The sequence below is a fragment of the Haliotis rubra genome, unplaced genomic scaffold, assembly GCF_003918875.1.
Source record: "Haliotis rubra isolate DU_JTF1 unplaced genomic scaffold, ASM391887v1 Scf136, whole genome shotgun sequence".
Classification (NCBI taxonomy): Eukaryota; Metazoa; Mollusca; class Gastropoda; order Lepetellida; family Haliotidae; genus Haliotis; species Haliotis rubra.
This window is the reverse complement of record NW_025765292.1, coordinates 916,732-940,812: the sequence shown is the minus strand read 5'-3', so window position 1 is coordinate 940,812 and position 24,081 is coordinate 916,732. Positions and strand designations below refer to the sequence as shown.

The 24,081-nt window shown below is 43.2% G+C and overlaps 2 protein-coding genes across 2 annotated transcripts; both read right to left on the bottom strand.

The window, feature by feature from the left end:
• Positions 1-1,813: 1,813 nt before the first annotated feature.
• LOC124268094 (alpha-2-macroglobulin-like protein 1) lies at positions 1,814-16,629 on the bottom strand. The gene is made up of 15 exons (XM_046703112.1): positions 16,562-16,629; positions 16,083-16,194; positions 15,446-15,560; positions 14,267-14,382; positions 10,594-10,773; positions 10,274-10,385; positions 9,946-10,115; positions 9,178-9,327; positions 6,183-6,306; positions 5,998-6,080; positions 4,953-5,109; positions 4,047-4,186; positions 3,298-3,444; positions 3,037-3,135; positions 1,814-1,840 (listed from the first exon to the last, which is right to left on the bottom strand). The coding sequence occupies exons 1-15, from the start codon at positions 16,627-16,629 to the stop codon at positions 1,814-1,816; spliced, it is 1,800 nt and encodes a 599-aa protein (XP_046559068.1).
• On the bottom strand, positions 16,562-22,849 carry LOC124268073 (murinoglobulin-2-like). The gene is made up of 7 exons (XM_046703092.1): positions 22,456-22,849; positions 19,269-19,420; positions 18,521-18,706; positions 17,635-17,687; positions 17,415-17,487; positions 16,993-17,105; positions 16,562-16,646 (listed from the first exon to the last, which is right to left on the bottom strand). The coding sequence occupies exons 1-6, from the start codon at positions 22,518-22,520 to the stop codon at positions 17,002-17,004; spliced, it is 633 nt and encodes a 210-aa protein (XP_046559048.1). The 5' UTR covers positions 22,521-22,849; the 3' UTR covers positions 16,562-16,646; positions 16,993-17,001.
• Between the last annotated feature and the right edge of the window lie 1,232 nt (positions 22,850-24,081).

Genomic DNA, 24,081 nt, shown 5'->3' with positions numbered 1-24,081 from the left:
ACTGCTAATGTATCTGAACACACCATGGCGTCAATGTACAACTGACGTACCTGTTGGTGTACTATTGAAGTTACCTGTAGGTGTACTATTGAAGCTACCTGTTGGTGTACTATTGAAGTTACCTGTAGGTGTACTACTGACGTACCTGTAGGTGTACTATTGAAGCTACCTGTAGGTGTACTACTGAAGTACCTGTTGGTGTACTATTGAAGCTACCTGTAGGTGTACTACTGACGTACCTGTTGGTGTACTATGGAGTTACCTGTAGGTGTACTATTGAAGTTACCTGTAGGTGTACTATTGAAGTTACCTGTTTGTGTACTACTGACTGACGTGCCTGTAGGTGTACTATTGAAGTTACCTGTAGGTGTGTAGTACATCTAGGTCACTACTGACGTACCTGTAGGTGTACTATTGAAGTTACCTGTTTGTGTACTACTGACGATGCCTGTAGGTGTACTACTGCTGAAGTTACATCTAGGTGTACTACTGAAGCTGCCTCGTACTACTGACGTACCTGTTGGTGTACTATTGAAGTTACATCTAGGTGTACTACTGAAGCTACCTGTAGGTGTACCATTAAAGTTACCTCTAGGTGTACTACTGACGTGCCTGTAGGTGTACTATTGAAGACCTGCCTCTATGGTACTGCTACTACGCCAACTGATGTCTCGCCCAGGTGCTATGTTGGTGGGGACATTAGGTGTACTAGTTACATCTAGGTGTACTACTGACGTACCTGTAGGTGTACTATTAAAGTTACCTCTAGGTGTACCCAGGTGTACTACTGACGTGCCTGTAGGTGTACTATTGAAGCTACCTGTAGGTGTACTACTGAAGTACCTGTTGGTGTACTATTGAAGTTACCTGTAGGTGTACTACTGACGTACCTGTAGGTGTACTATTGAAGTTACCTGTAGGTGTACTACTGACGTACCTGTAGGTGTACTATTGAAGTTACCTGTAGGTGTACTACTGACGTACCTGTAGGTGTACTATTGAAGTTACCTGTAGGTGTACTACTGACGTACCTGTAGGTGTACTATTGAAGTTACATGTAGGTGTACTACTGACGTACCTGTAGGTGTACTATTGAAGTTACCTGTAGGTGTACTACTGACGTACCTGTAGGTGTACTATTGAAGCTACCTGTAGGTGTACTACTGATGTACTTGTTGGTGTGTACTATTAAAGTTACCTCTAGGTGTACTACTGACGTACCTGTAGGTGTACTATTGAAGTTACCTGTAGGTGTACTACTGACGTACCTGTAGGTGTACTATTGAAGCTACCTGTAGGTGTACTACTGAAGTACCCTGTTGGTGTACTATTGAAGTTACCTGTAGGTGTACTACTGACGTACCTGTAGGTGTACTATTGAAGTTACCTCTAGGTCTACTACTGACGTGCCTGTAGGTGTACTATTGAAGCTACCTGTTTGTGTACTACTGACGTACCTGTAGGTGTACTCATTGAAGTAACATCTAGGTGTACTACTGACGTACCTGTAGGTGTACTATTGAAGTTACATCTAGGTGTACTACTGACGTACCTGTAGGTGTACCATTAAAGTTACCTCTAGGTGTACTACTGACGTGCCTGTAGGTGTACTATTGAAGCTACCTCTAGGTGTACTACTGACGCAGTACTTGTTGGTGTGCTATGGAGTTACCTGTAGGTGTACCTATTGAAGTTACCTGTAGGTGTTCCATTGAAGTTACCTGTTTGTGTACTACTGGCGTGCCTGTAGGTGTACTATTGAAGTTACCTGTTTGTGTGTACTACTGACGTGCCTGTAGGTGTACTATTGAAGTTACCTGTAGGTGTAGTACTGACGCACCTGTAGATGTACCATTGAAGTTACCTGTTTGTGTACTACTGACGTGCCTGTAGGTGTACTATTGAAGTTACCTGTAGGTGTACTACTGACGTACCTGTAGATGTACTATTGAAGCTACCTCTAGGTCTACTACTGACGTGCCTGTAAGTGTACCATTGAAGTTACCTGTTTGTGTACTACTACTGACGTACCTGTAGGTGTACCATTGAAGTTACCTGTAGGTGTACTACTGACGTGCCTGTAGATGTACCATTGAAGCTACCTCTAGGTATACTACTGACGTGCCTGTAGGTGTACTATTGAAGCTACCTGTTTGTGTACTACTGACGTACCTGTAAGTGTACTATTGAAGTTACCTCTAGGTGTACTACTGACGTGCCTGTAGGTGTACTATTGAAGTTACCTGTAGGTGTACTACTGACGTGCCTGTAGGTGTACTCATTGAAGTTACCTGTTTGTGTACTACTGACGTACCTGTAGGTGTACTATTGAAGTTACCTCTAGGTGTACTACTGACGTACCTGTAGGTGTACTATTGAAGCTTACTATCTCTCCTAATTAGGACCTATAGTCTATCTCCTAATTAGGGGACTTACTATCTCCTAATTAGGACTTACTATCTCCTAATTAGGACTTAGCTATCTCCTAATTAGGACTTACTATCTCCTAATTAGGTGATACTATCTCCTAATTAGGAGTTACTATCTCCTAATTAGGTGATACTATCTCCTAATTAGGAGTTACTATCTCCTAATTAGGACTTAACTTGTTACATATGTTTGGGTTTCATTCATTATTGCACAGAAAGGATGGAGGAGCTGGTCGGTTTATATTTTCATCTAGTCCTAATTAGGAGAAAGTATCTCCTAATTAGGAGATAGTAAGTCCTAATTAGGAGATGCTATCTCCAATTAGAGAGAAAAAAATTCAGACTGTGGCACTAGGACGCTTCCGTACATTGTAGATTTGTCATGAGATTGTTATAATATATTTAGGGTACATAGGTAGTTCTTCTTCTACTAGCTATACGCCTGATTTGTCTGTTTAATGGTTAATTTCTGACATGTGTCAAGCTATGCAGGGGGAAGAACTCTAGAAAAACAACACTGTACTGAGTTTGTTTTGAAACGAGATTAGTCTAGCTCGGGGCATCTGCAAATTATAACAATCAATGTATGCAACACATATGAACTCACTTCCACCAGGAGTTGTCTGACCACGGCGTCCTTGATTCCGATTGCCTCTCCTGTAGCCGTGACTTTGGGACACTGCGAATCCCCGGGAATCGACTTGGCCTAAATATAGCAGAGAGCTTATTTCAGTTTAATGAATGAAAAATGATAAAGTCTCTCGCTTTACTGATATCCAAAATTTTACTTAAAAATTTAATTTGGAAAGAGAAATATACTAGTTTATATATGGATGGCACTTTAAATTGATATGAATATCGTAGTGACCTGAGCCGTGACATTGATGTGCCCAATATTTTTCGGTACGATCACAAAGTCATGACGTTTTGCCTCGTTTCCACATATGCACATCCACGTGACTCGCTCAGGGTTCAATAGGTCAAATTCATTAGAATCGTTCAGTCGCAGTTCAATCTGAAATTACATAAAAAGCAATCAGCATGTTTAGGGATCCAAGGACTGATGTCCACTTCGGTCGCCCATACGGTAACTTCGAAAAATTCGTAATCTGAAAACATTGTGTATGCATATAAGACCAAACATGTTATAAACAACCTTTCCGTTAGTATGACAGCAAACAAAATTAAATTACTGCATGTATACGACGAGAACGTGTGGAAATGACAGTAAACTGATTCAGATTACACCATCACAGGTTGACGTGCGTGAAAAGGGTTAACGAAAATGACCATGACCCAAGGGGAGTAATCAACATATGTACATCTATGGTCCTCAACTAGGTCAACCTGGTGCACGTTAGTGTAATTATAAGACAAAACATTACCTAGCCCAAGTACATTTCTGAAACAATTTCAGTGAAGGATTTTATTATTTAAAAGTCGGCATATTCTTCCCAAGTGATGGTGAAGTTACCCCCATGTGTATGACAACCATGTATCTCCGTGGACACTTTTGCATCTATTGGAAGTGCATCCTATTGGGGTATTAAGTAAGCAGGACTTGGAATGTCAAGACGAATAGGTATAGGGTTGGACCAGAACAACGTTTGTACCCACCTCAATACACTCTGTGAGGTAGTTGAAGACGGTGACGGTGAGAGGGATGTATTCTCCCCTGACGGCGGCGTAAGGGAGGGTGAAGGAGACGAAGAACGGCTGGAAAGCTGTCACAGACGCCGACTCAGACACGCAATGATCTCCCAATAAGCACAAGATCCTCACTGGCGTCCTACCTACCCAATGATCTCCCAATAACACAAGATCCCTCACTGGCGTCCTACCTACCCAATGATCTCCCAATAGCACAAGATCCTCACTGGCGTCCTACCTACCAATGATCTCCCAATAGCACAAGATCCTCACTGGCGTCCTACCTACCCAATGATCTCCAATAACACAAGATCCTCACTGGCGTCCTACCTACCCAATGATCTCCCAATAGCACAAGATCCTCACTGGCGTCCTACCTACCCAATGATCTCCCAATAGCACAAGATCCTCACTGGCGTCCTACCTACCCAATGATCTCCCAATAGCACAAGATCCTCACTGGCGTCCTACCTACCCAATGATCTCCCAATAGCACAAGATCCTCACTGGCGTACTACCTACCCAATGATCTCCCAATAGCACAAGATCCCACTGGCGTCCTACCTACCCAATGATCTCCCAATAGCACAAGATCCTCACTGGCGTCCTACCTACCCAATGATCTCCCAATAGCACAAGATCCTCACTGGCGTCCTACCTACCCAATGATCTCCCAATAGCACAAGATCCTCACTGGCGTCCTACCTAATCTCCCAATAACACAAGATCCTCACTGGCGTCCTGATCTCCCAATGGCACAAGATCCTCACTGGCGTCCTACCTACCAATGATCTCCCAATAGCACAAGATCCTCACTGGCGTCCTAATGATGATCTCCCAATAGCACAAGATCCTCACTGGCGTCCTACCTACCCAATGATCTCCCCCCAGAACCTTCCGACTGATCAGACTGCCAGTCATTGAGAGCGGAACCGAGAGATCTGCGATGGCGGTACATGTTGTAGGTGAACTGCTTTTTACAAGGTCTGGATCGAAGTTCCAGTAAACCAAAAATGTGAAGTGACGACAGCTGTGGAAATACAAGCAATACACAGTGACAAACGTAATGTAGTAAAGAACAGATGTCCTGGAAGATGCTGACAACAGATGTCCTGGAAGATGCTGACAACAGATGTCCTGGAAGATGCTGACAACAGATGTCCTGGAAGATGCTGACAACAGATGTCCTGGAAGATGCTGACAACAGATGTCCTGGAAGATGTTGACATCGGTTTGCACGCTGTTACATTGGTTTACGTTGTAACCCACCGTCTATTTCCCAGTGTATTCAGTAATAACAAATAGCCTGAACCAGTTCGTGGGGTGGTTCTCATAACATCAGTCACTGCTTTGGCTTAATCCTGTCATTACTTACGAACCGCTGTTTCATAGAATGAATTCTTGACGGTGTAAGCAACGTCAAACAACACAGTTTCACCAGAACAGAATTGATGATAACAATTATGTTTGCACACGTCTCAAGATCCTGAAAATAAGCCAGTTTAGTTCGGGGTAGGGTTTTGAGCTTCAGAATTTCGTTTTTTCCAACTAGTTCAGAGGACCAGTAGAAGGTATGTTTCACTGGTCCAAATGGTTTGTAGGTAGTCTTGCTTGAAGGAGACAAATACGTTTACTATGTCTACATCTTCTACCTTTTTCTATTCTATTCCCGGGCCTCCTTTACGGTGCTCGTAAGTCATCAAGGACACCTCAGTGCAATGTTAAAAAATGGGAGTTACGGTTAACCTTAGTAAAGGAGCCCTAGTTCAATAATACAACCCTCAAACACTGGGTTTTGCGTGTCTTCAGCACAATGTAATAGTCTTGGACCATCATCAAGTAGCGGACAAGTATGGAGAGGTTCATTGTAATACAATAGAACAAAGCTTACGTTAAGTCCAAAGCAAGGTCCACATACCTTGAATGCCACGCTGGAGTCGACATAATCAGACAGGTACGTGAACCTGGTGTTGAGATAGGCGTAGTGAGGGACATTGAATTCTAGAAGGAAAGAGAGGTTTATTGAAATATACGTTGAAACCTCGCTTATTCCAAGGTACATGACATATGTTTAGGTGAAAGGAAAACAAATGGTTATCTTACTGAGTTCATCAGAGTTGACGACTCCGTGCTTCTTAAACCATGCTTCGCAATATCGGGTAAGGGTCGTGTAGCTGTCCGCTGGTGCGTCCTTGATGGCGTTGTAGTGCTCCAGGGGAGAGAATAACTGTTAGGATATAACAGTACATCATAAGGCGATGCAATCTGACGTGAAGAGTAATCACCCATCACCTGTTTATCGCTTTGGGCTTCATTTTACAATAAAACGAAATATGACAGAAATATTGTAGAGAGACACATTAGCCCCAAATGGCATTCACGATAATCACGCTCACCAATTATCTCGCACTTCACGTAAAATATTTCAGTTCTGTTAGTCAGTCATGTTTTGATAAATTCCCACCTACCACGCTAGAGATGGGTATACCCATATATCGTGCCGACATTTTGTCGTTCGTTCAAGTTTATTTGAAAGGGCGTCACGTAGTGAATATTTACATTGAATTTAATGCACTTATCTCCAGCAACGTTGCAACAACCGTTTCACATATCAATATGTTCATTTTCAACTGCTAGACGTGACGGTAAGCTATTTTCAGTGTAGGCCTACCCATTGAGATATACTGTATAAAGTAACTTGTCTGTCGTTCGTTTCGGGATACACTACCCAGAACATACCGTCTTCCCTGAAGTGCTTGCGTGTTATGTACAGCCAGCGCCACAAGTCAGATTGTACCTAGTGTATCTAAATCTCGTTAAATTACGAGTTACATACGAACTATTCGATGTATACTGAACATCACTGAAAACGCACCAGTCTAAAATTGTCCATATTTTCATCAAGATGGATTTCAGCATGACAATGATCAATGAATATAACTAACATGAAGGCGAAGGGCATGTCAAGTTGAAAAGATGCATTAGAAACAAATTCCTGTCCACAGTATGACTCTTAATTCCAAAATGCATCAACATGCAGCCACGCCATTAAAAAAGCGCGAATTTCATTTTGAAATCATACTGACTGTGACATTAAAAGCAGGTGTATGAGAACCGATTCTCATTGCTTCACTAACGATTGTGAAACGAGGACAGAGATGCCGAGGTTAACACCTCACGGAAGAGAACGTGCACTAGGCATGATTCAGGTTGGCACCAGCAGCAGGGATATTGCTCGACAACTTGGACTTGGCCACTCCACCATCGTTAGGCTTCATAGACGACATCAGTAGACAGGCAGCACCCGTGACCTTCAATGACCTTGGCAACAACGTGTTACGACGTTCCATCAGGATCGCCATATTGACCTTGTCCATATCAGTGATTGAACACTGCCGACTGCCAGGACTGCTGCACTAGTTCAAGGTTGACGTGGGGGTCATCAGCGCTGACTCCATGCGACGCCGTCTACACGCTACTGGGCTCCATGCTCGACGTCCTTACGTTGGACCAATTCTGACTGACACACACCGTAATGAGCGTATGCAATGGGCTAGCAGGCATTTTCAGTAAAGGTTACAACAATGGCATGGTGTGGTAGTCACTGACGAGTCGCGTCTTCATCTACGTAATGCTGACGGCCGATTACGTGTTTGGCGTAGACGTGGTGAACATTATGCTGATGAGTGTGTGGTTCAGACAGACCTTTGGGTGGTGGGAGCGTCATCACCTGGGGTGAAATAAATTACAATCACAGGACTGCCTTCATGTCTGTCAAGGGAGAGTTAATGCCCTTTATTACCGTGATCAGATTCTTCAGAATCACATCGTATCTGCCTTCAATGACCACCAAGATGTCCATACTTTTCAACAGGACAACGCACGGGCACACACAACAAGACTTTCCATACAGTATCTGGCCCAGCAACACATCCAGGTTATTCATTGGCCAGCACAGTCACCAGATGTATCCCCCATGGAGCACTTGTGGGACGAAATTGGTAAAAGTCTTTCGCGGCGACAACAGATGCGAAACATCCGGGAACTTGAGGCTGCACTACTGCAGACGTGGAAGGCCATTTGATCCTTTCTGACTGTGGAATGTGTCAATGAATGAGCGTCTTTTCTGTGTTGTTGTTTTTGTCAGTCGTCCATCTGTTACTATCCAATCAAAAAATATCAATTCCTTACATGTGCTTTTAATAATCTGAACTTTTATAAGTGGTGCGTTTTCAATGATGTTCAGTATATTTACCTTGGACACTTAATGCTAGTAAGTATTTACTTATTTAAGGATCTGGTTATACCTTCCGATACATCCCTATGTCCTTGTTATATTAAATACAGATCCATGATGAATTTCATAACCGTTAATACACGTGCAGATCCAGGTTACAACTGGTCTTCAGTAACCCATGCATGCTTGTCGTAAGAGGCGACTAACGGGATCGGGTGGTCAGACTCGCTGACCTGGATGAAACATGTCATCGGTGCCCAAGCGCGCAGATTGATGCTTATGCTGTTGATCACTGGATTGGTTTTACAGACCGCAGCCATGTAGCTGTAATATTGCCGAGTGCGGCGTTAAACAACAAGAAGCAAATCATAACTGTTGGATAGTTATACGTTCCAATAAATACTAGTGTTGGGAATTGGTGTAAATTTCATAATTGATGATTGGTTCTTTACAACCGATCAATCATCGAAAATAATTGGATAGCGTCATTTATCAAATTTTCCTGGTTATGTTTGTTAATGCACAAAAAATAAAGAAAAACATGTAGTTCTCTTGGGTTTTTCGCAAATTGCACAAAATGCATTTGCAAATTTCACATGTTTAAAGGATGACTAGTGTGTTAGGAACATACATTTCCTGGAGTTGTTAAGATATACTTAATCATGACTTGGAACGAGTTAGTAGTGCTTCTGCAATGTCGAGACAAAATCAACCTTTTGAAAAATATTGTTATTGCAAACAAGTGGTCCAAAATTGTTTGTGTTCGATTATGAGAAACATGATCGATTGCTTGGTCGTTTTGTCATTGCGACCAATTTTCGATTATTTCAATTAATCGGACCACCACTACTAAATACGCACCTGTTTCGGCGTGATCTGGTTCTTTCCGCCGAGTAGGTAGACGCTCTGATCGACGACCCCCACCATGCAGAGAGAGCCTGGGGCCGCAGACAGTGACAGCTGGGTCGGGTAGCCGGGGTACTCCTTGGACGGCGTGAACGCCATCTTCACCTGCAAACATACACATCACAACACATCCGCACATCTACAGACAGCAGCTCTAGGTCATGGATATTCAGTCCAATATCACTCTGATCTTCACAAATCAGCCTAAAGCAGCCATCTTAAAACCATACTTATCATTGGGGATTCTGGCAAGATGGAATACAGGACACAGTTCCTTAAAGTCGATTTCAGGAGAATCTGTTACGGTATCCCGAGATGCCACACATGTTGGGTCAGAATCGGCAACTGGTCGTCGTTGGGTCACTGACTATATATTCAGAATATAGTGTGTCTGACACGTGCATTCAACGTCGCCATGATACAACTGGTAAACTGAGGTGCAGAACTCAGGTCACCCGAGGTTAGAGGACAATTACTATGGCTTCAAGGACAAGAGGACAGTTACTATGGCTTCAAGGACAAGAGGACAGTTACTATGGCTTCAAGGACAAGTCACGTGTGCGTAAGATTGTGAAGAGACAGGACGATGACCAGTTTTGCCCTTGGGCCTGGTTCCATCCTTCAGCAACCCACATACTAAAACATAGACGTATCCATACTTCAACATAGACACAGCCACCGTCGCAGTGCTTGGATGGGACGGAGACCTGGTGGAACTCTTACCGGGTTGGTGAAGCACTGCTCCACCTTGAAGGACTCGGTGTCTGCTACAACTTCACCATCAGGACGGATGTGGTATACCAACAACGTTGCTTCTGGGGCCATGGAGCAGGACACGTTCAATTCGATTTTGATGCTGGGGACATCGGGGGCAAACCGTTTGTCAGATGAACCTTTGAACAAAAGTTGATTCCAACTCATGGAACGTTACATATACTGTGAGGCAAGAATAACGTACATTAAATAAACATGCTCACCTTCTTGTACATTTTCTTTTACCAAGCCTATATGCGTTTTCCTGCACAATATTGAATTTTTTGGAATTTCTTACAATATTTCAGGTTCCGGCACCATGGCTGGCTTCTCTTGTAAGTACCATCAGCTGGCTTCATCACTCGGTACTTGTCCTGGCTGTGATGCATTATGCGTCCTCTACTCATCACCTGGAGTGGAGAGACTGGAATGGAGATGACGTCCCGAGCGTACAGGGGCTCCTTTCAGGAAGCAACCTTTACTAAGGTTAACTTTAACTCCCATTCTTTAACATTGCACTAAGGTTACCTTAGTGACTTACGATCACCTTAGTGCTTTGTGAAAGGAGGCCCTGGATCCTAAATTATTATCTTTAGATACAAACTGAACAATAGTTACCTGGGTAATGACGCGGAAAGCTGTTTTCGGTGGATTTGTTAAATACAATACGACTGGTTGAAGACCCGGCGAGATAGTCCTGCTGATTGGTTGAATTTCGATGTAACTGTCACTTGGGGAAAACCACTGAGTTGCCTCAAAAGAGACGGGATTCCGCGTTGTAGAGTCAGCTTCTGTTAGCTGGAAGATGAATGGGTAGATGACTTAAGTTTCTTTCACCATCGTGCACCGCGTATAATAGGACCAAATTTGGAAGAGAATACGCCAGTACGAGGTTCATACCTGGTAGTTCGTTAAACAGTTGGATTGTACCCCGAAACGACTTGCGTACCTATCCATAACAATATTGTATCTTTCATGTTTAACAGCATTCTTTGATATAATTCTGTCGGTATATTACAACTATTACATCAGTGGTGTAGCCAGGCTGTATTGCTGGAAGCGCTAGCGCCTTCGTATTATGTTTGACATGGTATGGGCCACTGCAGAGATGTGCCCATATACCGCTTTGTAGAACGAGATCTTGAACAGTAAACAAACCACAAATTTTATCTTCGGTTTCTCTGTGCCAATTCGAGGGAAGAAATAGGAAACAAAGCCATTTTTTGTCTGCGACTATCTTCTTATGAAACCCAATCTCCGCACACGTCAGTGTCATGATGTGTCCTGCCGCCGGGGTGCCCGAGCTGCTGATGAGGGCCTGCAACGGTAACATTAACGTCGTTTGACTACGTCAACACTTAAAGGTCACATGCGACGTAAAACACAAGTTTGCAGATTCTGATACCTTTCGGTATGGACATACCGAAACAAATCGTCAAAAATGCAAATTCAACTTATAAAGTTGAAAAATAACGCGATGAAAAAAAACGCGCGAAATCGGAGTTGAAACGTTTCACTAATTTTCCCCCGACTTTTCTGGGGAAAACGGGTTTCAACAGCTGGGTTGCGCTCATAGCACGTGCGCAAGTAAATAGGTTCGCGCAGCTTGGAAGCGGGTTGTCGGGTGAATACTCGGTGAAGGCTTTGGTGTGAACTATTTTTCTAATGTTTTGTTGACATCTCACAGGCGCGAGCTTTTTATATGTTATGACAGTAAATTAACTGTTTATATAATTTCATTTGTCTATTTCACCACACGTTCTTCTTACCAAGACACTTTCTCAGTTCGATACTTAAAGCAATGTCATTATTTAGCGTTGACAGAATTTCTAACTGTGATATAGATATGTCGTTGTCACAGACAAAACTCAATGTCTTGTTTTATTGACACCTGTGTGTCTGCCTGCCTGTCTGCTAATGACAATATTCAATACACAGCTGCTATCACTGACCACATGCAATTTGAACTTAACACCAATCAGGCTATACACCATAAACAAAATGCATTGATTTACGGCCCGAGTTCGGTCTCTGTCACATTATGTAATTACACAGACAGGCAGGTGTGATACTTGAACACATGACATGTTATGATGTCTGTTGATTGCAAAATGTTATACACAAAAAAATGAGCATGTATTTACAAAGCCCAACATCTCTCTATATATATACACAAAATTAGCCGTGAAGGCATCTGCAAATGAACCAGCCGTTACACTTGAGTGCACACCCACCCGCTCTGACTGGGTTCGGTATCCCGGCTGCTTCGTTTCGAGGGAAGTAAACCGAAGTAAACAATTTTGCACTTTCGATTTGCGATTGTACGCTTATAATTTTGTTTATATATTTTTTTCGTAACCAGCAATGTATATTATATGTCATGAATAAGTGATAATTGTGTTTTAATTATGTTTGATTTTTTGGTTGCATGTGACCTTTAACTGAGGCGAATCCACATTTCAAGCAGTTGCTACGATCACAAGTACAGACGCCTGGATGACGAGACGATACATGATACATGGAAGGGTTTGATGGACATGCTGTATGCGCCAATTACCCATTGATATGCGACATGTGAAATACAAGATGCTCCTCAGATGAAACAAGCCTCAGTTCTTCAGCAACAGATTACTAATAACATGTTTGACAACATGTTAAAATTGAACAGTTCAAAGACAGAGTGCATTCTACTGGGCCCTGCAAAACGTTGCTCCCAGTGCTCATTGAATGCTCTTGATTTTGATGGAGAAAGTATTCCATTCTCACAGAAAGTAAGAGATCTTGGTGCCATCCTTGACTCCGACCTCTCTTTGGATGATCACATACCACATCTCTCTAGGATCTGTTTTGCAGCTCTACGCAATATCAGTTCCATTAGGCAATACCTGACTATAGCCTGGACTAGGAGACTTGTAACTCCCTCCTAGCCGGTGCAAACAAAACACAAATCCAGAGACTTCAACGAATCCAAAATGCTGCTGCACGTGTCGTGGCTAGATCGAAGAAGTTTGACCACATCTCTCTCTCCCATTCTTCAATCTCTTCATTGGCTTCCAATCGAGAACCGGATCCGCTTTAAACTCCTCTGCCTCACCTACCGCTGCCTGTCTGGATGCGCTCCTGCTCTACGGCAGCAGATCATTCGCCTACGCATCTTCAACAGCCTGGACTGATCTTCCCCTCTCTCTCCGGAACACCAGTGACTTCTCTAGCTTCCGATCAAAACTGAAAACTCACCTTTTCCTGATGTCTTTCCAACTTTGCTTAACTCTTTGTATAATGTAGCGCTTTGAGCATACTTCAGTATGGATATATGCGCGTTAGAAATGCCCCTATTATTATTATTATTATTAATACACGTTTGTCCTAAGTAGTGAGTAAGTTGAACTTATGTCGAATTTAGCAAACATCCACACCACAATGGTGGTGTGTGGTCCTGTGCATAGAGCTCAACTAATTTGAAGTTAAGCTACGTTGGGCACGGAGACTCCTTGTATGGGTGACCATGTTTGGTAGCTGGAGTTCTGAGTTTCTGGGGCTTCAGTCCTGTCCCACATTGTAGCACATGTAGTACATGTGGTCTCACCTTAGGCAAGTGAGTTTGTTAAAAATTGCCTCTGTTCACTCAGCAGAAAATGGGTACCCGATGGGATAAGTCATGTGACTTAACCTTCTTGCGCCTCACAGGCAGCTTGGGTTATCCGGGGTAATAATAATCAGCTTGTGCTGCGCTTTGAGCATTCATCTAGCGCATTATAAATGCACGTATCAATAACAGGGTAGACATTCACAACTAGGCTTCCCAACCGCCCTTATTATTGATCGTTGAAGCACATCAACACGCCATCTCATAACAATACTAAATAATAGATGACGATAAAATGATTGATACAAGTTATTATAATGCGGATTTCTTTAAGGTTTTCAGTAACGCTACCGGGCTACTGATTTTGAAAGTCATGGACCTAAATCATACACTCATAGGTAAACCTAATACCATGTTTTTCTCTTGATGTTCGAAAAGTTTTCTATCATTTTTGCAATATTTATGTCTGCGACCATGTCCGTAGTCAGTGACGCCCAAACAGGTCTGATGATACTTCCATGACAACAATTTGAAGTGAGGCAAAATGGGACATATTCTTTTTCATACTTTTTAACATGGAACGTCCGGAATGACGAGGTTCACTGTATGGAACACAATATTATACAGCCTTCATTCAGGGATGATATAACAGTGGTGCGCGACATGTAGTAAATGACTAGTTGTACAGATATAGTATATATTTACCCTGTATTCGAATGGCAGTTGAGGCTTGAAGAACTTCCTTGTGTAGGAACTGACGTCAGCTTGTATGGTAAATGTAGTGATGGTTGGCCCTTCTTTTGTCTGGTTTACAATCAGGCCTAGTGACACAAAAAACACAAACTTGTTAAACTGAAGCCATAAACGGTACGTACTGAATATTTTATATCAGGTCAGTGACGCACAGTCTAGACCATACTGTCAGTAGTATTATGGTTTACATCTTAAAATCAGTATATGCAAAGAGGGTACGGGTGACCCTGAAGCTAGTTAGGGTCACAGGGCTTTACACGCAAGCAAGAGAACGACTGGGACTTCTCCCAGGAAGCGCTGCCAGGTCGAGCAGCAACACCACGAGAAGGGGTTCAGCATCCGTCTTTGTGGCTCTGACACTATTGCAAACGTTCAGCTCTGAACTCAAAATTTCTACATTAAATTTTGTATTCTGCCAAGAGAAGGTCTTCTACGTGGGCGTTCTGGAGTTTGTCTCCAACCTTCATTACTAAGTACCTTCCACGAGATGGTCAATAATTTCCCAAATGTACTGACTGATCTTCACTCTTCCATCTTGCCACATTTCAGATGAAGAAAGTTGCATTTGCCGATCCCGAAAGAAATTTCAATTAAGTGGAAACGGACTCGACAAGAGAATCTGTTTTTCCAAAGTTCAAGGTTATGTGTGTAAAGGACGTGACTAAGACAGGCTTCCGGTCTGTGCTGAGGCCGTCCTGGATGATAACCTCCCTCTCCGATCATCAACAAGTTCAAAGGATGACAAACAGAGATGCAAAGGACTGACAGAGTCACCTTGAAACATTCCTCTGCCGATAGGCATGATAGTTGTTTCTCAAGCAGGATTGATACAGACACAGTACCAGAGTGGATCAGAGACAATAGAGGCTGAGATAATGAGCTTAGATCCACACAGTCACGTATTGACGACGCACTTGGTTCTCGGCTTCTAAAGGGATAATGGGAGCCTATACTGCGCTGTGCCATGAATAATGTGATATTCCTGTTAATGCTTAATATGGTGTCCTCAGAGATTTAGTCTGCTCGAAAGGAATAGAAACTTTCATTAAAAGAGAAAACAAGCATAATTTGCTGTAGCTCTTGTAAACGCTTCTGAGCGTGCCTGGCTGCTGGAGTGTTGGCTCGTGTTACCTGTTGCCTCTTCTAAAACCGCGGCGAAAGTGCTGATCTTGAGATAATTGTAGCGATCCTGGTAATGTGGTCTTAAAATGGCGACATCAAATGAATAGGAAAAGCAGCCAGTCATCTGAAAAAGGTGATTGTTATCAATCAAATAAGAGCAATGTTTTATGTGATTTCAAAAAGGCTTAACAAATACTTCTATTGCACTGTGAGTTCTCTCCAGTAGTTCCAGTGTCTGACTACCTACAGTGGGGTACATAACTCTAGGCGTTTCTACTTCTGACTATCCTCAGTGACGTATAACACAGTCGCTTCTTTCTTGTTCTCAATAGTTGCTTTACTATGGGATCCGAGAGTGGATCAAAATATAAAAAAAGCTCCAGCCGGACAACGCCACATTTTGACCAGATACGGTTTCATTGAAGTTATGGATAACATTTGAGCAAACAATAGGGTTCACTGAGAACGTACCCCTCGTCTAAAAGAGCAGGTAAATATGTTTTAATTCACCGATATTCAGGCACGGCGTAGATAACGGCGTTTCAAAGTTGTCCTGGTGAAATTGTATTTCTCCACTTTCCTTGATATTTTCTATTCACAGGTCATCAAAAGTAGGTCATGTAACTGAAACACATCGGACGCTCACCTCTCCATGTATGACGACACATGGCTTTGTGCTTGTCTTGTATGTCTGATAGAGCTCCGTGACGCACGTTTCCACCATGACCTTGCCCTTCACGGGCTGGCCATATGTGTACCTGAAACCAGCAGGTACTGACTCAAACTGGTATACGCGATGTTTCCGTCACATCCCAAGCCTCTTACAGGGACGGATACTCCTTTTAAGAAAGGACGTGTGTGTGCACAGTTGATTTTTACCCATTTTCACGAGAGTTTCAATGGTCATTTAACAAACTTTCAGGACAAACTATCAGGAACCCCCCCTCTGGATCCGCCTATGTTATAACGCAGCGAGATATAGCTAAGACCCAATCTGCCATTTATACCAAGGTATATTTTTATCTTTGTGTTACAATGTTTATATTTCTTGCTAAGGATCTTAATAGATCGTTCCGCAGGATAGTGTTAATGTGTTTCACCTTGCAATATGTATATCAGACTCACTTGCAACAGACTTCACCCTTTATGGCCTCCGTCTTGTCGTCAACCCGCTTTGGTGGAGACAGCGTCATCAAAAACTTGGGTAACACTGTCAGAATAAACACATAAAACAAACACATGGTAAGGCCGCCGCTGTCTAAGCTACACCCTCAACCACAAACCTACACACGCACCCAAACCCATCGCAACACCCAGACTCGGTGGGGTGGGTCCAGTGGTTAAAGCGTTCGTTCGTCACGCCGAAGACCCGGGTTCGATTCCCCACATGGATACAATATGTGAAGCCCATTTCTGGTGTCCCCAGCCGTGATATTGCTGGAATATTGCCAAAAGCGACGTAAACAGAAACTAACTCACTCACTCCAAACTCTTCAGTATCCTCAGTTGACCGAATATTCGCGGAACATTTATATAATTTAACAATCAGGAATTACCGTATTCGGCTACTTTAAACGTGGTTCTTCTCTGATAACCGCCCGTCTCCACAAAATTACCCAGTCTCCAAGCAATGGCTCTGCCGCCAGTTGGAACTCTAGTGTCACGATCCCTGGGGGAAAGGAGAGACATTTACAAACATTTCATGTCTTTGTCAAACTTCAAACAAATACAAACACTTTCGTTAAGGTATTCATATTGCACCTATATTGATTTTTACACATAAGTATCACAAAACATAGATAAAATGTTCGATTGACCTAAAATCAGCCGGACAACACTTTCACTATCGAAGTGGTATATACACGGCAGGTGGCTGACGTAACAGAACCGTAACATCACATGTTTGTAGTGTTATGAAAGGCAGACTAATAATCGGAATACGTAACCAGTGCAGTTCCCGTAATGTGACAGAACATACCCTTGTCGTTGTCAATATCTCGCCATTGCTTCATGATGACGTCGGTAGGTGTTATTACACGAACGAGAGAAATCTGCAAAACACATGAAACTGCTACAATACCAGGTAGGGAGAATGACCTGAAACGATTAATATATGTGCATGTGTGCATTCTACATGAGCTAACGACATACTCACACATACACACACACGCACGCGCGTGCGTAGCTGGGACACCTACCTTGCCCAAGTCAGGCATCAAATCAGAGTCGACTGTCATGATCCGAAATCGCACTGCAAAAGACAAATCAGGGTTGTTTATTTATGTGCGTTTGTTTAACGAGACACTCAGCAATATTCCAGCTATATGACCGTGGTGGGTAAATAATCGAGTCTGGACAAGACAATACGATGATTGACACCGTGAGCATCGCTCTACACAATTAGGACACGATGACATATGTCAGCTAAGTCTGTATATAAGTTAAAGTATACATTCGCAGTCTAATCCCTTTGATACAGATCATATCTATGAAACATTCCCTCTGAAACACCTAAACATGGTGTCTGGGAGCGGGACAGATTATCACTGCCATAAAGTCCAATGTGTCTTTGCCATCGTCTCCAACAACGCAAGTTTACGTACAGAGGTACAGACACTCTTCCAAGCCAGTTCATTTGTGGGAAAACCATACTAGACAACAACCCCCTTAAATACCCCTTTAACATGCATCAATAAAAGGTCCCTTTACCAAGTAGTGAATTCCAGCACTCCAATATCACATATTATTTTCAGTAGTTTTGGTCTTTGTCAAAGTATAGACCCTCAAGAAGGAAAGTTTTAACCTCATTCAATGTTTTGAAAGTAAATGTTCAACGCTTTTGCAGAAGAAGAGATTCGTTCAGTGAATGCTTTTCCACTAAAAATAAAATGTTTATTTTATTGTGTTTATACGACCTGTAAGATTGTATTTTAGTAATAATGTTGTTCAGAAAAGATTCATAATAACGGACAACGATACTGATGGACTGTTGGAAGCAGGGCGATGACCCATAGCATAAGCGTATCTACGTAAGGGTGATGTCATCAATACAAATGAACCTCGCTGACCCTGGTTCTTCCTTACCAAGCTGACCAGGCTTGTAGATTGGTTTGTCCGAATGTATGTAGGTGACTCGTAGGGGAGAACTCGGTACGAAGTCGTGGGACCTGTCTATAAACTTCCCTGTAGGCTCGACAATACTTATTGACAGCCTGTTGCGAGTTCCAGCTGCGTAGGCGGGTACTGTAACGTCGATACAGCCGCCTTTGCCTGCGTAACAGAGAGAGCGCTTAGTCTTGATGTTGCATTAGAACATCACTGCAATTATATCAAATGTCAGAATTATGTGGATGACATTCCAAGGTGATACAGGTCATTTTCGGAAACCGATCTGCATTGGAATTATGTTAACCACCCAAGGATCATAATCGGATGAAACTGTGATTCTGTGAGCCTCGACCAACCGATCCACATTCCACACAGCCGCATCACCTGTCACAGCTCGGCCGAGTCAGGGGGACATGCAGTGTTAAACTGATACAGGTTAAACTGACACAGCAGGGCCATTAGCGATGAATTGGTGCCATGTGATACTATTAGACTCATCGTTAGACTTGATTTTGACAAGTTCAATTTCTGGGGATTCCAGCAGAATGTGGATCGGGTGGTCACAATCACCGGATTGGTTGGCAGTACTGTGACTACATGTGAGCAAACCCGTGCCTTTAAGCTGCGTCACATATTCACTGCGGCGCTGTACCGGGTAACCCTTGAGCAATCTGTTAGATTGTATTCCATTATCACATAGGAAGACTGATTGGAAATCTCTCACCTTTCCTGTACTTCTGTATCTGGAAGAAGTATCTTTTGTTGCCGGACTGCATTGTGTAGTACACATCTACAAGAGTTTGGTTGTACAGTGTCATGCAGATCTTCTGTGGTTTCCCCACCTCCATATACCTGGACATCGTCAGCATGTAACTTCTGGTAACAGAGACGATATGAATACCTTGTTGAACCCCACACAATACTCGCGATCGTCAGGTTAAAAGGGCAGTGGTGGTGTGCGTGCGTGCGTGCGTGCGTGCGTGTGTGTGTGTGTTCCCATATGCATTAACTGGAAACAGTCCGGAATTGGCAAGAAGAAGTGACTGAAAACCACCCCTTGTCAAGTATTCCAGTTATTTCACGGGGCATGTCAGTCTAACACGATAGGAAGGCCCACAGCCATGTTCGTCTCCGGCGCTTATTACTTTTTGTGAAACCATTGAGCATGGGTAGGGTGCTGACAAACCTAAAGACAAAACCACGTCGAACCAGGATTCGAACCCATGATCACCGGTTTCTGGCTTGCCCAGGGGATGCAATTCTGCATTGGCAAATGCCCTTTTTTCTCATAATTTTGTGTAATAAATTCGAACATTATTATCGGAGTGGTCACATGTTATTGGGTGGGATATCATGAAAGAATGTTATATGTACTTGGTGCTTTTTAAAACAAATTCTTGAACTGATCATGCATTTCATAAATAAGATGAAATATTGCCTATAGTAGTTGAAGATTGGCCTCAAAGAAAAACCCTACACTAGCAACGTTAAGAGCATTAACTACAAGATATCAACCGATGTTTCAGAGTGTCTTGTCGTGACATGTAGAGTTAAGACAAACCTACTGACGACTACTTAAGACGTTCCGGACGCCGGATGTACGGAGGGGAGAGACAGAAGAGATGGGACTGGCGGATCTGTTGACATTTCAATCGTTTGGTTTATGGTACTGACTTTGGGATTACAAATATACAAAGAAGCAAACTGACACCGACATCGCTAAAATATGCACGAAGACTTGTAATCTAGTAATGTAATACTTCACTTCAACGTTATAAAACTCTGAAGTAGGTGTGGCTCAAACGAAATGTTCATTTTTGCAGAATGATTCCAGTGACCAGGCTGCTATCCTGGACACCTTATGCCCGATGTCAGTGACCAGGCTGCCATCCTGGACACCTTATACCCGATGTCAGTGACCAGGCTGCCATCCTGGACACCTTATACCCGATGTCAGTGGCCAGGCTGCCATCCTGACCAGGCTGCCATCCTGGACACCTTATGCCCGATGTCAGTGACCAGGCTGTCATCCTGGACACCTTATGCCCGATGTCAGTGACCAGGCTGCCATCCTGGACACCTTATGCCCGATGTCAGTGACCAGGCTGCCATCCTGGACACCTTATGCCCGATGTCAGTGACCAGGCTGTCATCCTGGACACCTTATGCCCGATGTCAGTGACCAGGCTGCCATCCTGGACACCTTATACCCGATGTCAGTGACCAGGCTGCTATCCTGGACACCTTATACTCGATGTCAGTGGCCAGGCTGCCATCCTTGACACCTTATACTCGATGTCAGTGACCAGGCTGCCATCCTGGACACCTTATACCCGATGTCAGTGGCCAGGCTGCAATCCTGGACAACTTATACTCGATGTCAGTGGCCAGGCTGCCATCCTTGACACCTTATACTCGATGTCAGTGACCAGGCTGCCATCCTGACACCTTATACCCGATGTCAGTGGCCAGGCTGCAATCCTGGACAACTTATACTCGATGTCAATGGCCAGGCTGCCATCCTTGACACCTTATACTCGATGTCAGTGACCAGGCTGCCATCCTGGACACCTTATACCCGGTGTCAGTGACCAGGGTGCCATCCTGGACACCTTATACCTGTGGCCAATGCACTCAAGAAAGACACGGAGAACAAACAAACATGTCGGCGTTGTTTCATCTTAGATGCATCATAGTTTTAAGAAGGTGTGATGGGGTAGCCTAGTGGTTAAAGCGTTCGCTCGTCACGCCGAAAACCCGGGTTCGATCCCCACATGGGCACAATGTGTGAAGCCCATTTCTGATGTCCCCCATCGTGATATTGCTGGAATGTTGCTAAAAGCGAAGTAAAACCATACTCACTCATAGTAAAGAGACGTATGTTGGGTCATGCCATATGCAGTATATTGTGCGTCTTTTTGACTGACTGAGTTTGGTTTTACGCCGCTTTTAGCAATATTCCAGCAACATCACGGCGGGGGACACCAGAAATGGGCTTCACACATTGTACCCATGTGGGGATTCGAACCCGGGCCTTCGGCGTGACGAGCCAACGCTTTAACCATTAGGCTACCCCACCGCCCCGCGTCTTTTTGAACGTGCTTATACCCGGATGTATCCCGTGTGGTGTATGGTAATGGAATATATGGGATGTCATTCGTCTATCGAGCCTCTAAGTGGGTCAGACCGTAATGGATTATCGTGATGTATGTCGGTAAGTTTCTAGTTGTTGTTTGTTGTCTTTCTGTGCATATTTTGAAATCTATTGGTTAGTAAAGCGGGATACTAGTATATCCCTTCCTTTTCGTTTGAATAGGATATGATGACGGACAGATAATTTACAGGAGTGAAGGTCCATAGACTGGACTGCCGAGGCTGCTGTCCATCTGGAGGGGTTGAAATCACAAAGTATGTATTTCAGGTAATCTTTACATTATTTTAACCTGTATCGTGTAGGCGAAAAAAGGAGGTTGAATGGTTTGTCGGATTTCCTGGAGTATCTAATGTCATAATGTTTTGAAGTTCCTTTGGCACATCAAATTTTAGAAAGGTTAAAATCTAGACATACATAAATGCTGCACGTAATTGAAAAGCATTAGTTTGTCATAAGAAAGTATCGAAATAATGTTTGTAATCTGCTGTATCCCTAGCACCTGATTCTTCCTCAAATAATCAAGCATGACATTATTAAGTGAATGAAGCAGATTTTGTGAGTTGATTTCAGTTGTGTTTTACTGTTATGGTTGGATGCCTGCATGTGACCTCCAAGTGGATTGCTCAGTTTTGTTCTATGGCTTGGTTGTTGTGTCACCTTGTACAGATGTACATAGTGTGGGCATGGTCATGCTATCAACCACTGATATATACCGTCCAGACAGATATGGCTGAACTTCTGACAAGAAACCACTCACCCGTCACTGACACCCTGGCATGGGAGCACGGAGGTAGCAATGATGAACAGGAGGGCCCCAAACATGTCGATCTGAACAGCTGACACGGCGGTTTTAAAGTCCACACTTTCAAAGGCAGCCTTCAAATATATCCCGATTTATGTATCTGTATTCCAAGGTACCGAAGTATCTTGAAAAGCCCTGATCCTCTATTCTGAACTGGGGCAGTGCAAGACTGTCAGGATACAGTCAACTTGGCCACCTTGTGGACCGGGTACCACTGACCTGCCCTAAAGCTGGGTAGTGCAAGACTGGACTACTGGCTGTACCCAATACTTCCAGACTGCCCTTCCAGTGTACTTGCCCTTGGTCTTGTCGTAGTTGATATGTCAGTGGGGGAAGTATGTAAGTAGACAACTTCCCTTTACAGGGACCACGATCTGCCTAGGACACTATGGAATGTCTTACACTCAATGCGTTATCTTGAAGGATGACTTGGCGATGGGTAGTTTGCTCTCTCGGCATGTTTTTAAAAAGTCAATATAACAACACTTTAACAATTAAACCCATTTACATTCCCTTAATCCATTTAATACGAACTCATAATACTGAGTCGATCTATTAACTGTTATATATATAATGGTGATGGACTTCCGCAACTAAACTGAGTCATTTCTCTCAAGTGCTCAGGTTCCACACGTTATACTACAGCAGAGAGCAAGTAACCGTGTTTGTTGGCACTTGTAAATCCAGAAGCAGCACACTCGCCATCATTTCTTCAACGCATAAAATAGCAACAATTACTTTCAGTCCAAAAACATTACTTGGACCTCAACGTAATTAAGATAACATGTAAGTCACGCATGTCAGAAGTACAAGTGCAGTGGTAACGAATGGTACGAACATGTTTTACAATAACTGCATGGATGCCTCAGGTCTTTGATTGATCTAGCACCAAGTTAAGATGTGATAAGATTTTGAATGGTACAAGGCTGGCAAAAACTCCTATACTAGGCACCAAAAGAAACTGTGTACATGACTATATTACATGCAGTTTCTTTTTTGCACAGTTCACGATAGACTGTGATTGGTCGGTGCTGCTGGTACATCACGATATGCTTATCCTTTCGCGAACACCTGGTGTCACCACGGATCCAATTTCAGAGATTGAACCATACAATTCTTATCACCATTGTACCTGTAATGCCTATTGGAATCTGTTTACGCAGATTATTCTGTGCCGTTAAAATTCTCGATATTATTTATGAATTTGGTTTTTAATTATGTTTCATAACTCCCTTTGTGGTTCGTCCACTTCTGTTAATACGATTGGTGTGGAAGGCTTTCCTATTCTGGCATTCCTCCACTGCAGAAATGACGTCACCATCATTTGCATATTAAAATGCTTGCCAGACAGATCTTTGTGAAGAGGTGGACACCAAAGATATGTAATGACTTCAAATCCACAGCGTTACATAGCCACACGGGTGCATTGTCCTGGTGGAAAAACACAATCCCAGCGCCTTTTCCATGACATTAAGCCCAGATATTCTCATGCACTTGCCCCTGAAGATCACTATTGGTCATTAATGGTCTGGCGTTTGTGAGTTAGACAACTAGGAGGATTTACTGGAGTCCCAGAAAACC

Excerpts from the sequence above, each read along its gene's own strand:
- LOC124268094 (XM_046703112.1), bottom strand. The coding sequence starts at position 16,629 with ATGACGCTGTCTCCACCAAAGCGGGTTGACGACAAGACGGAGGCCATA. Across the intron at positions 10,386-10,593 it reads CTTTCCGCGTCATTACCCAG|GTGATGAGTAGAGGACGCAT; the intron begins GTAACTATTGTT and ends TCTCCACTCCAG. Across the intron at positions 5,110-5,997 it reads ACTCCAGCGTGGCATTCAAG|CTGTCGTCACTTCACATTTT; the intron begins GTATGTGGACCT and ends GTATTTCCACAG.
- LOC124268073 (XM_046703092.1), bottom strand. The coding sequence starts at position 22,520 with ATGTTTGGGGCCCTCCTGTTCATCATTGCTACCTCCGTGCTCCCATGC. Across the intron at positions 19,421-22,455 it reads TGCCAGGGTGTCAGTGACGG|AAGTTACATGCTGACGATGT; the intron begins GTGAGTGGTTTC and ends CTCTGTTACCAG. Across the intron at positions 17,688-18,520 it reads CTACAAGCCTGGTCAGCTTG|TGCGATTTCGGATCATGACA; the intron begins GTAAGGAAGAAC and ends TGTCTTTTGCAG.